The sequence below is a fragment of the Lepisosteus platostomus genome, chromosome 10 (genome assembly GCF_059453375.1).
Source record: "Lepisosteus platostomus isolate fLepPlt1 chromosome 10, fLepPlt1.hap1, whole genome shotgun sequence".
In the NCBI taxonomy this organism is placed as follows: Eukaryota; Metazoa; Chordata; class Actinopteri; order Semionotiformes; family Lepisosteidae; genus Lepisosteus; species Lepisosteus platostomus.
This window is the reverse complement of record NC_142620.1, coordinates 11163194-11177036: the sequence shown is the minus strand read 5'-3', so window position 1 is coordinate 11177036 and position 13843 is coordinate 11163194. Positions and strand designations below refer to the sequence as shown.

Here is a 13843-nt window from a genome sequence, read left to right as displayed (position 1 = left end):
ATAGAATTAAACTACAAAAAACAAAGTAGTCATTTTAGATGTTATAGTTTTGTTTAAATTATGTACATAATTTACTTCTTGTTGCTGCTTAATGCAGAGGTCAGAGCAGGTGAGCCTGGTCAGTATCTGGATGGGAGACCTCCTGGGAAAAACTAAGGTTGCTGCTGGTCCATGTGAGTCCTAATGCCCCAGTATAGTGATGGGGACACTATACTGTAAACAGGTGCCGTTCTTCGGATGAGATGTAAAACCGAGGTCCTGACTCTCTGTGGTCATTAAAAATCCCAGGGAGTTTCTCGAAAAGAGTAGGGGTGTAACCCCGGCGTCCTGGCCAAATTTCCCATTGGCCCTTACCAATCATGGCCTCCTAATAATCCCCCTCTATGAATTGGCTACATTACTCTGCTCTCCTCCCCCACTGATGTGTGGTGAGAGTTCTGGTGCACTATGGCTGCCGTCGCATCATCCAGGTGGATGCTGCACATTGGTGGTGGTGGAGGGGAGACCCCATTACCTGTAAAGCGCTTTGAGTGGAGTGTCCAGAAAAAGCGCTATATAAGTGTAAGCAATTATTATTATTATGTTAGGCCTGGCATTCTCCTGGCATGATGGTGTCTATGCTGATGTGTGGCCTTGTGCTTTAGGCATGACAAGAGATTACTAGAAAAACCTGTAATGTAGAAAATGACATTAGAATGTCAGGCTAATGATAAATGCACAACATGATTGAAATATAGAACAAAATGCAGTAGATGCATAATTCACTTTGAGCTACAAATAGGTAAGCACAATTAACACAAAACAAAAGCATAAACATGCTCCGTGGACAACAAACATACAATTTGAAAACTTAAGCTGAAAAACTACTATGAATAAAAATGCTGTATTATTTTTCTTCACATTTATGTGCCATATTAATCGGTTTTTATCCGACTGTTTTATTGAATGCGCTTTACCAAGACTGAGCAAGCACAGTATGCAAAGCATACTTTTCTTTAAAGTTATGCATTTACTCTGTTTTAAAGCATGCGAGAGAAATGCACTCTGATATGTAATTTACTAGAAGTATGACAACCACATTCATTTGTGTGTTTTATGCATAATACAATATTAAGACATTTTCATCAAGTTTTAGATTGTCCAGTGCCACTTCTAAATTGTTTCAATCTTTTAATCTTTCATTTAGTTGTATTCTAAATTACAGAATGTTTTTTTTTTCAGGGGGAAATAATTTTTATAAAACTCCTTCCATGACTATTTCAGGAAAATAGTAGAATATCAACATTTGGTTATTGTGATTTCAAGAGCTTTTTGATCACTTCAGTTCTGTTCTTTGTCAGATTCTTAATTCTTTTATTGTGAATTTAAAATAGCTCAAGAATCACAAAAAAATCAAGGGCTAAAGCCCATCCTTCTAGAGGACAGGAAAACGTGGCGAGGAGTTGGTGGGCACCCACTCATTGACAATTTGGTGAAGAGGAGCTCTTTGGCATGCAATCTTCAGTAGCCTCCACCTTTCCTTTCCAGAGGTGGGATGTGATAACTCTTGAAGGGCTGGTGATGTGGCTCATTCCTGGGCTTTAAGAAGGAGAAAACAAATGCAATTTATAATAAAGTGATCTCAGTGAACTTTATATATAAATATAACTTCATATAACTGACATACATTAATGTGTGACTTTGCAGAAATGGGTATTTGTCATTTATTGTTTCAGTGGTAAACTGAAAAAGCCATATACAGGGATATGTTGATAAATGCACTGTCAGAATTCCACATCTTTATTTCAACTGCAGTCAATTATAAATTTGTTCTGCATGTTAGAAATGAGCTATCCATAACCAAACATTTCATGTATCAATGGAATTCCTCCAAAGTTTCCCACACTGGTAAGCAAGGATTACTTTATATTGCATGTCATATGCACATATTTTACGAATGAAATAATGCTTTTATTAAGCAATCAAGTGTAAGGTATAATTATTTAATTGGTTAATATAATGACAATAATGTATTGAATATTTTGTTACAAGTTTTATATCTGATCTACAAGAAAAGAGAAAAAACATAATCCTGATCTTTTAATAATTTTAAACCACAGTAATGCACGATTCCACCAATTAATGAGCACATTCTGGTGCAAGTATGTTGATGTAATAATTCCTTGCATACATACATCATTTTTTAACTTGAAGGATCCCAAAACCAACTGCTGCACTGCCACAGTGAGACACTGTCCCTCCAAGTGGAAAAAACAAGGAACTTTATGGAGGCCAGACTGCACAAGCCATGTGGAATTTAGCCTATATACTGGAGTCAAAACCCCTACTCTAATGGCCATTGCCAATATGAAGTCAGGACCGCAGGAATGGCACCTCCTGCAGCAGCGTGTCCCCAGTAAACATACTGGGGAATATTGAAATATTGGTTTGGTAATTGTTGTCCAGAGAGAAGACTGCCACCTGCTGGACTGCCAACATCACTCACAGCAGCAAGCTCATTTTCCTTAGAGGTGTTCCATCCCAGTACTGACTAAGCTGTGCCCTGTCTACAGTAGCTTCTGTGATCCGATGACATCAGGCTAGAATGTGTTAAAGCTTATTCATGTGATGTCTACCTTCGTTGGTTTCCCGTGGTATTTGGTTGATTTCAGTGCTGGGAGAGACCCATTGTGTGCCATTAAAGAAGGCAGAGAGGTGATGGGATATGAAGCTATTTTAGGTGCTGGTACAACCACATTCAGCTTTGGCAATTCAATTGGGTAAGAAGGACCATTCCGTCTCATCAGGGAGTCTGGAACATGCTTGACGTTGTGCTAGAAAACAAAGGTTATGTTACAATTTAATGTTTTGAGTCCTTGAAGAGAAAGAATCCCATCTGTCAATACAGAACAATACCAGTTTTGTACTATAAGGCATCATTTAATACAGGTAAGTATTATTTGTCTCTTTAAGTGTTTATCATTGTGAATCACTGTTCTATACATATACACAAACTATATGCAATTGTATGAAATTTACAAAATGTTCCTTATAGAGAGATACTGTCCTATGGTATTTGTTCTGGACAGCAAATTATCACTTTTGTTAGGCCAGACTCAATTAAAATAAACTCAAGTAATTTAACCCAACTTTCAATCTATACTAGTGCCTAAAACATGCCTATATCCATCTTCTTACAAATGAGTATGGCACTATTTAATATGTAAAATGTCCTTTTCTTCACTTTGTTTTATTTTTATGTGAATCAAAATTAGTACCTTTTATTAGTTTTTACCAATCATTTTTGTATTTTTTTTGTTTTATGGATTGCAGAGACATTTGTCTATTACAGTAGTTTTTACATTTCAGTGAAACTTCTTCCCTCTTCAAACTGAAAAGCATAAAGTTTTAAAGGTCAGCATCAGAGGACGCTTCTGGTTTGCCTTACTTGTCTTCTCCCTTGTTTTGCAATGCGCCAGAGATTGTCGATTGAGTTAGGGGTCCCATTGTTTTCTCCTCCTTCCACTGTTCCAATTACCCTTCTCAGGGTGCTAGCCTGCTTCTCTGCCACACTGCACAGAACACAACTAAAACTGTAAGGACACCACGCAGGGACATCTATTGCCTAATGATTGAGGACTTGGATGAAATATCATTATCACGTATAAACTGCCTTGAAAAGAAAGTGTTTTAAAAAAGCGAAAAATTAAAAAGGAATAGTGGTTTAATCATGAATATTGCAGTCTTCATTGACAGTGGTACCAAAATGCACTGCAATGGTTAAAGGGCAGACCCAAGTATGTTTGCCATCACAATTTGTGCTTTGGAATTCAGAAGGCCCCTTCTGCTGCCTCCAGAATGCAACTTGGCACAGTCATATAAAGCCCTACCCTAATGGGCCTTTCAGTTGAAAACTTGCCTACTTCAGACATATGTTTCAAGCATCTGAGATTCCAGAGGCCATATCTTTACATGGGCTCTCCTGCTAGCTAACAACTGAAATTGGAAGCTGAATAATCCTAGCATTTTAAGCGATTGCCAATGCGGACCTGAATTCTTTATTTAGATTTTGCTCGTCCTTAATCACTTGATTTTATTTTCCATTTTTCTCCATTCATTGACAAAAATAAAGAGTAAGTACTGGATGGTGCGTCTCCAGATTGTTGCTTGCACTGGTGTATTAATGTGAGGGGACAGACTCACCGGAGTTCCTTGAAGTAGGGGTGCTGCAAGGCAGCCTTGGAGCTGATCCTCTCATTGGGGTCATACTCCAGCATCTCGTACATCAGGGACAGGCCGCCTGATGAGCACTGTGGGATCAGGTGAGAGATACCACTCCCTTTCTTGGGAGGAAAGTCAAAACGCATGGCTCTGGATCTGTTGAGCAGTTTTTAAAAACAAAATTCTAGAGAGGCACGTCTTAGACCTTAGCTGACGACTGGAGCCTGCTTTTCTGCACTGGATCAGATTTTTTAGGCTGATATTTTCACAAGTAGTCCTTAGATGTAAGCTGGTGTGAATTCCTGGAGGCATTGTGCAGAAAATCCAAAATGAATACAATCTCCGGAGAATGTGAAATATAATTTAATGTCATGTAACATTGTAATGTTACACTTGCTGCACCCCTGCACAGTTTGACAGTTTGTGTTTGGATTTTATTTGCTTTAATTTATAAATAAAAAAGTTGTATATGTTATATATCTTCCTCTCAGATATTAGGCATTTCAAATGACTAAGCATAAAAAAGGTGAATTTTTTCCATGGGCAAATAGGATCCAGGTATACAGAACAGCTGAAAGTAGGATGATGCTTTTTCAACACTGTAAACATTACAGCACTGCAAATTGAACTTACTGCTTAAACTTCTGAAGAATTTCATCATCAGGGGTTCCCAGAACGTCATGGATTTTGGAAACCTGATCCAGCTCATTGGAGCCAGGGAAGAGAGGATTGAGGCTACCACAGAAAAACAAAAGCATGTTTAATTACCGCCATTTAATTAATGTGGCAAAACATGAATTTAGTTTCTGAAACTGTTGAAAATTTATTTCCATAACACAAGTTTTCAGTACATCCCGCACATTTTAATGGAGACCTTGACTGCTGCCTATTGTACTTAAAGACTCGCCTTTGACCATTTTCCAAATGATGAGCCACAGAATTCTGAAAGATTCCAATTGTGAATGATTGCAACTAACTTACATACTGTAAAACAAAGTCTGACAAACAGAAGTCATCTCCTCTCATAAACTGTAATTGGTGTGAAGAAGTTCCCCACTAGGCCTCATTGGGTGTCAGCTACAAAAGAAGCAGCCATGGTACTGGAACAGCTTTAGTAAGAAACATATTTGTTTCAGTGCCCAGTGAGGTTGCTATGCTTTTGCTTCATTGCCTAGTTTCAAACACTTGAGGTTTTATTTTTAAAAGATGTCTGTACTGTATGTACATCTACAGAAAGTGATTAGAACTGTGAAACAAAATAAAGGGTAGATTCATTTTTCCCATTGCATGAGAGTGCTTTTTTTTGGCATATGATAAATCCATTTTATTTTGGTTTACTATGCACTCACACAATGAATGACACATATTCAACTTAAATGTACGGGTTATGTGCCTGTTTAGGTCTGGTTAAAACATCTCTAAAAAACAGGCTAAATGACTCTGTGTGTGGTTACCTCATGATTTCAAAGAACACGCATCCGGCACTCCAGATGTCCATCTTGTGGGAGTAGTAGCCGTCTGTGAGCAGGCACTCTGGAGCCCGATACCAGCGAGTGGAGATGTACTCGGTATAGGGAGGTTTGGAGTAAACGCTCCTGCAGGAGCCGAAATCTGCCAGCTTCAGGACATCTTTCTGCCATGGTCAATTTAAAGGTTTGGAGGAGTATGCATCAGTGATAAGGAGGTTTAGAAGTCGCATTTATACTACAAGCACAGACATTTTCACAGCTGAAGATTTGTGTAGCTTTGTTTAGTTCAATATATTTGTCTCTTCAATTTATTCTGGTATGTTTATTAACATTTTGTTTTCAAGTACTCATGCAAGTGGAGTGGAAGTCCTTACTAACTAGTATGATTTCCTGTCCAGTTTGTATGCTTCATTGCTGCATCTACTCACTAGAGTGTTAAGGCATGCATTTTCTGCCATTAGGGATGATGGATCTTCACAGGAATCCAGTATGATAACCCTACTGTTGCTTTAAGTTAGCACATCCGGGTACTTTCTGTTCATGGTCCACAAGTTCCTCTTCCTTTTTTGTTTTGCAAAGCAAAATATATTAAAGCAACAACTACCGGTTCACATCCTTAGACTAAATTATTACATCTTGTCCACCTTACCCTGATTAAAATATTTTCTGGCTTGACGTCTCGGTGAAAGATTCCGTTTCTGTAACAAGATAAGGCAAAGTTTTCACAGTACGGAAGAACACACTCACACCTTTGTGTACTAAAGCAAAAGCAAGTACAGATTTGTTTTCCTGTAGGTCAGTGATAGCTCTGAAACTGAAGAAGCCTGACACTTTACATAGTTCAAGACTGTGAGTGCTGGAGATTTTATTGTTCTGCATTTTTATTATTCAAAGTCTCCTTAATGTAAATATGTGCCACTTGCTTCTTTATTTATAAAGCTGACCTGGAAACATTCTATGTGGGTGACTCGTTCCCACTGGAATCCCTAACAGCGCTGAATTTAGGAGCTAAAACTTTGTACCATGGAGACAAAACAGACAACTTAAACAATTTAATTTCGGGAATGTGAAAAAAGGAACGTAAAGGTTTTGCACCAGTGCAGATTCAAGTGTATTGTTTTACTTTGTTTTCACCATATTAGAGAAGATAGGTCACTGATCCATACAGGAAGGAAAATCTGTTTTTACATAATTTTGACAACCATTCCTCTTAACAGTGCTCTCTGCCTTTCTACATAAATCTGGATGAGATTATATTATGTGCAACCAATGTTATGGAAAGTGTATATCTGATGATTTACTGCTGACTCTTAAAAGGAGAATTACAAGTGTAAGAACTTGGTTATAGGACAAACAACAATGCAGAAAAGAGAAATGTCTTGGCAAACAAAGTACATGAATCACAGGCTTAATTTGGGATTGGGAGAAGAGTTATATTTTATATCCAAAGATAGAAAAAATATTAATTTAAACATTACAAATTAAAAAAACAGACCTGCTGCTTATCCATTCAGTTAAAAAGAACTTCACCCCAAATTTTTTTCCAGACTTCATCCGTAATTTCTTTCCCCTAAAATGATCCGACAGCAGCTTTTACCTGTGCATGTGATCCAGGGACTTACACAGCTGGTATATGTAATTCCTTGCTTTAATTTCTGGCAGGGGATGTCGTCTGCCTGAAAACACAATCACAAACTTCCAACAGAAACATAAAAAATGAATGCAGTACAAAGAGCAGCATGCTACATGCATTAACAATCCTTAATTCGTGTTTTCTTTTCCATCCATGGGTCTGTGAAACACAATTTCCTGTTATTTTGCTACGGTATATACTGACCAGTTTTAATAATGTGTCACATTGCTGAGATTGATTAGGCTACGACTTTGTCACAGATGGATGTCACGGTCTATAGATAATTTAAGTTAAAGACAGAAATGAATAGTGACATTTTCTAAGGAGTTCTCTTAAAAGATAAGGGAGTAGGCATCAGTAGTGTGCATCATGCTGATTAAAGGAAATAAAGGCCATACAGAAGTGCCTCATCCGCTGAATCTGTCTCTAGAGAAATGCCAGAAGTATTTTGTTCTATAACTAGATAAGAGCTTCTAGCACCTACGGAAGATTCTGTAGTGGCAATTGTTGTAACAGTTACCAAAGCAGTTTGTTATAATTGTCTTAAACAGACGAAGTGGTGGAAGACAAAGCCAGCCAGGAATGCATTAGAATGTTGTAAAATTGCAGGTGTGGTTAGCATGCTAACAACTAAACAGCTCCTTTTTTCATTTAAGCAATTTGCTGAAATAACCCTACTCAGAGTTATCCATATTATTACCCCTTTTGAACAGTTTTATATCCGTTGTTTACGTCAGTCTTTATAGTTCACTTTATTAAAGATGCATAGCTTATTGCCAAATTTTTTTATTTCTAGAAGCCTTGGATTTGTTAATCCTATGCACACTGGGGTACTGGTACAGTCATGTAGGAAACATCTCCAATTACAGTGAAAAAATATCCCTTTTTTGCTAACTTTCTTCTCGTACCTTACCCATCTATTCTGTAATAGAGATGCTTGGCCCAACAGCCTTGCAGGTGAATCTGTCTCAACAGGTTTTTATTGTGAGATCTTATTTTGTCTCTCTCCAGTTGGACAAACACAGCTTAGATTTTATAGCTCTTTTTATGCAATAGAGAACTACCTTATATGCCTAAAGTGACAGTCAAAAGAAGTCACCATATGAGGAATATCTGCTTCACATTAATGAAGATAGTTTAGTATATCTTCCCACTCAAGGGAGTACTATTGCAATAAAAACATGTAGGTTTTAGGTTTTTTATGCACAAGAAAATGAAATTATTAAAAGGTTATGTCTGTTCTAATATATAATATTTCTCTTTAAGAGTGAAAAAAACAGAGTATGTGGGATTTAAAGTATTGTTCTTGGATGTATTAGCAAGACTTGCCTCTTGCTAATTGCCATCTTGCCATCTGATGGATGAACTGTTTGAGCCAAGAACTTTCTGAAAAGTTTCACATCCAAATGTAGTTTCATTGGTTAATAACAGCTATTTGTTATATCTGATATAACTGCTAAAGCCATCTCTAAATCCCTCTGCTAGTTTTTGAAGCAGGAGGCATGTCATGATGAAACGAAATCTGTAATCAGTACCCTTCGTAAAACTACATTATGAGTCAGTTAATGCTTTTTCCGCTAATAAGGTTGATAGGAAGTGAAGTGTTCTTTCAAATGTAAAATATCCTCCTTTTTCAATCTTACTGGATTCCCAGCTTCTTTTTTTTAAATGCATTGTAAATGAGTTTTCGTTCTGATTTTTCCTATTAACTTGACCTCTATTAACTTACACTTTATATAAGCACAAACTTCATATCTGAGGTATTGTTGCTTTTTAATAAGGTATCGTAGGTGCATTCCAAGCCATTACAGATCTTTATTAATGCAGTGAGAACTGCATATACTGCACCAGCTGTAAAAATGCCTTGATGTAAAGTGTTCACCTTAAATAAAGCCTGCCAGAGAAGAGAGCGAATAAGGCCGGTTTTACTTCAGTGCTTGTTTAAAGTCAGACTTCGCTGTAACAGGATGAGTGAAAATGCAACGTTGGTTGATGAAAAGGGGTAAACAATCCCATCTTATTATAGTCAGACTTTTTTACAGCATCTTACAAGCATTCATACAGTATAGTGTTGAGGACCGAACCATGTACTGAGGTGAAAGGCAACAGTGCAACAGCTGCTGAGACTGACCTCGGATTAACTCATAGATGTTCATGTCCATGAGTTCACATATTAGAGAAAGGGAGCCTGTCTTCTTATCGCTAAAAAAGAGATGGAAAAGGGTAAAATCACTCTGTGAATTCACAAATGGATGTTTAACTGCAAACATCAAAATATGCACAGGGCCAGGCACAATGTTTTATAAGCAGGGTTACCAGGATGATATTTGTTTTAGTGAAATGATAATTTCTTAGATTGGATGCCAAATTATTATTGTAATACAGTCAATAAGCTCTTAAGTTACATACCGTATAGCTAACCTGGTGTGTATGCAGATTCTGTTTAACACAAAAAGCTATGTCATGTTCTTCAAGCTTTCAGATAGGATCAAATAGCTGTCAGGGACCAAAATTAAAATATCTCAGCACGAAACCGAACTTCTCTACTTCTAATTTTTGTAACACTAATCAATATTTTGTACTAACGCTACAGTGGCACAGTATTTAGTATTGCTGCCTCTCAGTATTGGGGTCCTGAGGTTCAATTCCTGGTGTACTAGCTGCATGGAGTTTGTGAGGGTTTTCTCTGTGTACTCTAGATTCCTCCCACAGTTCAAAGACCTACTGGTAGGTTCATTAGCTTCTGGGAAATTGGACCCCAGTGTGGCTGTGTGTGGTGGACAGGTGTTCTGCCCAGGGTATACCCCGTTTTGTGTCTGTTGCTTGCTGGGATAGGCTCCAGCTCCCCCGGGGTACTTCTTTGGATGAAGCAGTTAGATAATGGATGGATGGCAACTTACTAAATGATCTCGTGCAGCTGAAGGATGTTGGGGTGTGGGCTGAGCCTCTTCATTGCTTGTACTTCACGTAGGTTGTTTGCTTGCTCCAGGCTGATCGACATGGAATGAATTCAAAACTGTACTGACCGAACCATGATCAACCCATATTTAATGTGTTGCAATATTGATGTAACAAATGCAAATAAACTGAATTTACTTATTGTATTGATGCTCACTGATTGCCTTTAATCCTAGTATTCCAGTGTTTCTTCTTAAGCATCTCTTTATAAAGAAAAATAAGCAGCACTACATTTAACGACCAAGTAAAACAATGGCATTTGTTTGAAACATTTAATAAACTGCTTTTAGTAGCAAACGTATAAAACTATACTATATAGAAAAACGGAAACAAATATAATATGTAAATATCATAACATTTGTATAGATATTTTGTAAAGATGGATGGAGTCAGATGAAGGCTGAAATATGTCCCGTGGGGACTAAGTAATTTGAGTATATTTTTCTTCTCAAAAAGAAAATCTCATCCCATCAAAGCTGCATCCTATTTGTCAACAGCACGCCTTCCAGGGCCGGTGGTGACAGCTCGTGTCTAGAAGCTGACCCCTGAGCACAAGGTCAACAGCAGGGAGTGATGTCATGCCTGTCAGTGCAAGACACCTCTGTCGGAAGTGCCGCCCGGCTTGGGTTACAGGTGTATACACACCGAGTTGTCACGACACAGCCTTGCTCCACCAAAGCGAAAAGGGGATTTCAAATACATTTATTTTATAAACCACTGTTTCCAACACTTACCTTTCCACGGGCTGTTTCATGGTTTTGCAAGCATAGTAATTCCCATCTTTAAGGTTTTGCGTTTTGACCACCTCAGAAAACGTCCCTTCACCTAATTTGTGTATTATTTTGTATTCTAAACAAGTGGGGGGAAAAAAGCAGAAACTGGCTATACATCAAAGAAATCAAACAGGAAAAAGTAGCTTATGTTATCGAACGTAAACTACTGAAATCAACACATGGGTAGCGCTCATAAAACATGTACGAGGAAAAGAACTAGTTTATGCACAGGGACATTTGTAAATACACGTATCATTTATCTCAAGTTGTTTAAACAGGTAAAATGTATTTAAAGTAAAAGTAAAGTAAAAGTAAAGAACAAAGCCTTAGAGCGTTTTATACTGAAGAGTTATTACCTCTCCCAACGCGCTCAAGAAACTTACTGTCCATTCTTCAGTTTTTTCGACAAAAGCGCGGTGTAAACGTAGATGCTGGTCCATAGCATGCAGAATTAACCTATTCATCATGTTAACATTGCAGATCGGGATTTACATTAAACGTAGGATTTTATTTTTGCAACACTCTGCTGAAACACTCGCCATGTTATAATCATCTCCCTGGCAACGATGTACGCCTCAACTTTGACCTCTCCGACGGATCACAAAGGCAGTAACCTTATCCCTACTCTCCTGTAAACGATAACGGGCTAACAGCTGTTCACACAAGTTTAGGATGTGAGGGACAGATATGTTTAGTTTTGAGATTACGTTCTATGCATTTCTATCACTCGAAGTGATTTTATTTAATTTAATAACGTTTGAAATCTCCCCAGTGACAACATAAGAAATTATCACCCTACGACGAGAGAAACGCTTTGCTACTCTACAGCATATATACAGACACCAATATTATTAAGTACATCTAACATGTTACAGTAATCATTCTTTAAAAACAAACTAGAAAACCATGTAAATCTAGTATATACGTAATAATACATGTATTTATTTTGTCACAGTCTGAGTTGTAGGTCGTAATTCTGAACAGTGAATCGAGTTTTGTTTTTGTTTTACGTGAGAAATAGGATTTCCAATACATAAACTACTAAGGACTGTAAATTCGTGATAAGCAAGAGTTGCATTGCTTAATAAAACAATCTGAAAAGTATTCTATAGATTTGAGAACATTTAAAAAGTAACTATAACTGTAGATCTTTTCTGAGAATAATTCAAAAAGGTGAAGTTTAACTTCTCAAGTAATGAGTTTGTTATATGTATCTATCTGCTTAAATTAAAATTTAAAGACGGGATTTAAAGTTTAAGACCATCGGAACCATTGTAGAGGACGAGGAAATTCGGATGAAATCGTTGTCTCACCTCTGTTTCTGAGTATAGAGCTCAGATTAGACCCCGTTGACCTCTTCAGATTGTACCCTCGTTTATCAGTCAATTGTCCATACTTCATCAAATCCGACACGTTTGCCATTGTATTTATGATCTCGCACCGGAAACTGGAAATGCAACAATTATTTATTGTATTCCATATTGAATCAAAATCCCATGTTGCTTCACCACCTAAAATAATTATGTAGACGAATTGGAAATGGAGACTCGGTTTGGATAAGGTGTTGTAGTTTTGCTATGTATAACGAATACCAACAGGAAAATATAAGAAAACTGACAGACTTTTCCTCAGCATACAAAACAAGTAAACACGCCCTTGGGCACTAGGCAGCGAGGTGAAACGTCACTATATCCGAAAACGAAGCTCCTGCAATAAATTACATGGGGGATTGGTCTGTGAGCTGTACTGGTTTTTACAACTAGACTGTGACAAATATTTTAGGCGTTTCAAGCTATTCAGAAAGAAAAGCGTTCTTTATATTACAACATAACAATGACAGGTTTCAGCCTTTATCTAGGTATCTTTCCAACCCGCTTTTTCTCCGCGACCAGAGTACAGTGTACCCTGATTTTTTTTCCAGCAGGATCAACGAGTATTTGCACCCCCTATCGTTTTTTCTCAGCAATGACACTTGCTAACAGGAGCTGTTGGATGCTTCAGCCGGCATGAGGTGTCTTTTGTCCCAATTGTCTCGGGGAAAAATGTGTTATTCCTTGTGTTTAGAGCAATAGCTATTTATGCTATTTACATATATAATTGTTTCAAGGCAATAGCCAACGTAGGTATTATTTGTAACAGCAGCTAGCAAGAAAAAAAAGAAATTTTTGCCTTGGTTAGAGAAAAGAATAATAAAAGACTGGGTCCCACTGTATTGCACAGGCTGAACTACAGAGGCTATTCACAGGCGCGACCCCACTACTGCCCAGCACGGGGGCTTTGGCCTGCTCCGTTTCCGACCTGGGCCGGTGCACCCCTCCTTAGGCGACCTGGTGGTCCCGGGCTCCCCCAGGAGCACCATATCGATACCGAGCTTAGTGTGGACACCCGATCGCCATAGCCCACCGCAACTCAGAGCTCCTGAGCTCAAGCGATCCGCCAGCCTCAGCCTCCCCGTAGCTTGGATTACAGGCGCGCGCCACCGCACCCGGCTGCTGAGGGCTGCGAATTTAGCTCTGATCAGGCTTGCGTAGGCTGCTGTTGCAATTTGACAGCCAAACGCGCCCCTAAGCGCTATTCCACGGAACTGGCGTTGTTCTGTCTGCAGCATCTTCCAAGCCCAAGAGACCGGGATGCTCAGCACGGGGATCAATTCATCTTCCTCGGCCGATCTGTTTTAGGTTTTAGATATTGCTCCTCTCGCCAAAAAGATGATATCATATGAATTTACGGCTGTTTCCTAGCACACAATGGCTCACAATTTCTGAAACATGCTGTCAAGATACATATGAATTCAGTGTTGATCAATGTAG

The 13843-nt window shown here is 38.3% G+C and overlaps 1 protein-coding gene and 1 non-coding gene across 4 annotated transcripts; both read right to left on the bottom strand.

The window, feature by feature from the left end:
• Window positions 1-1157: 1157 nt before the first annotated feature.
• mok (MOK protein kinase) lies at window positions 1158-12683 on the bottom strand. Of its 3 annotated transcripts, none has more exons than XM_088648117.1 (12): window positions 12347-12683; window positions 10995-11109; window positions 10203-10292; window positions 9434-9504; window positions 7267-7345; window positions 6319-6367; window positions 5655-5833; window positions 4834-4935; window positions 4183-4356; window positions 3428-3551; window positions 2616-2813; window positions 1158-1578 (listed from the first exon to the last, which is right to left on the bottom strand). In XM_088648117.1, exons 1-12 carry the CDS (start codon window positions 12453-12455, stop codon window positions 1501-1503), a joined length of 1368 nt encoding a protein of 455 aa, XP_088504243.1. In that variant the 5' UTR covers window positions 12456-12683; the 3' UTR covers window positions 1158-1500. The 3 variants fall into 3 exon arrangements, with proteins under 3 accessions (XP_088504243.1, XP_088504244.1, XP_088504245.1); XM_088648118.1 differs by lacking the exon at window positions 12347-12683 and adding an exon at window positions 11390-11839; XM_088648119.1 differs by lacking the exon at window positions 12347-12683 and adding an exon at window positions 11417-11836.
• Window positions 12684-13224: 541 nt separating this feature from the next.
• On the bottom strand, window positions 13225-13523 carry LOC148653295 (signal recognition particle RNA). Its single transcript, XR_015924998.1, has one exon.
• Between the last annotated feature and the right edge of the window lie 320 nt (window positions 13524-13843).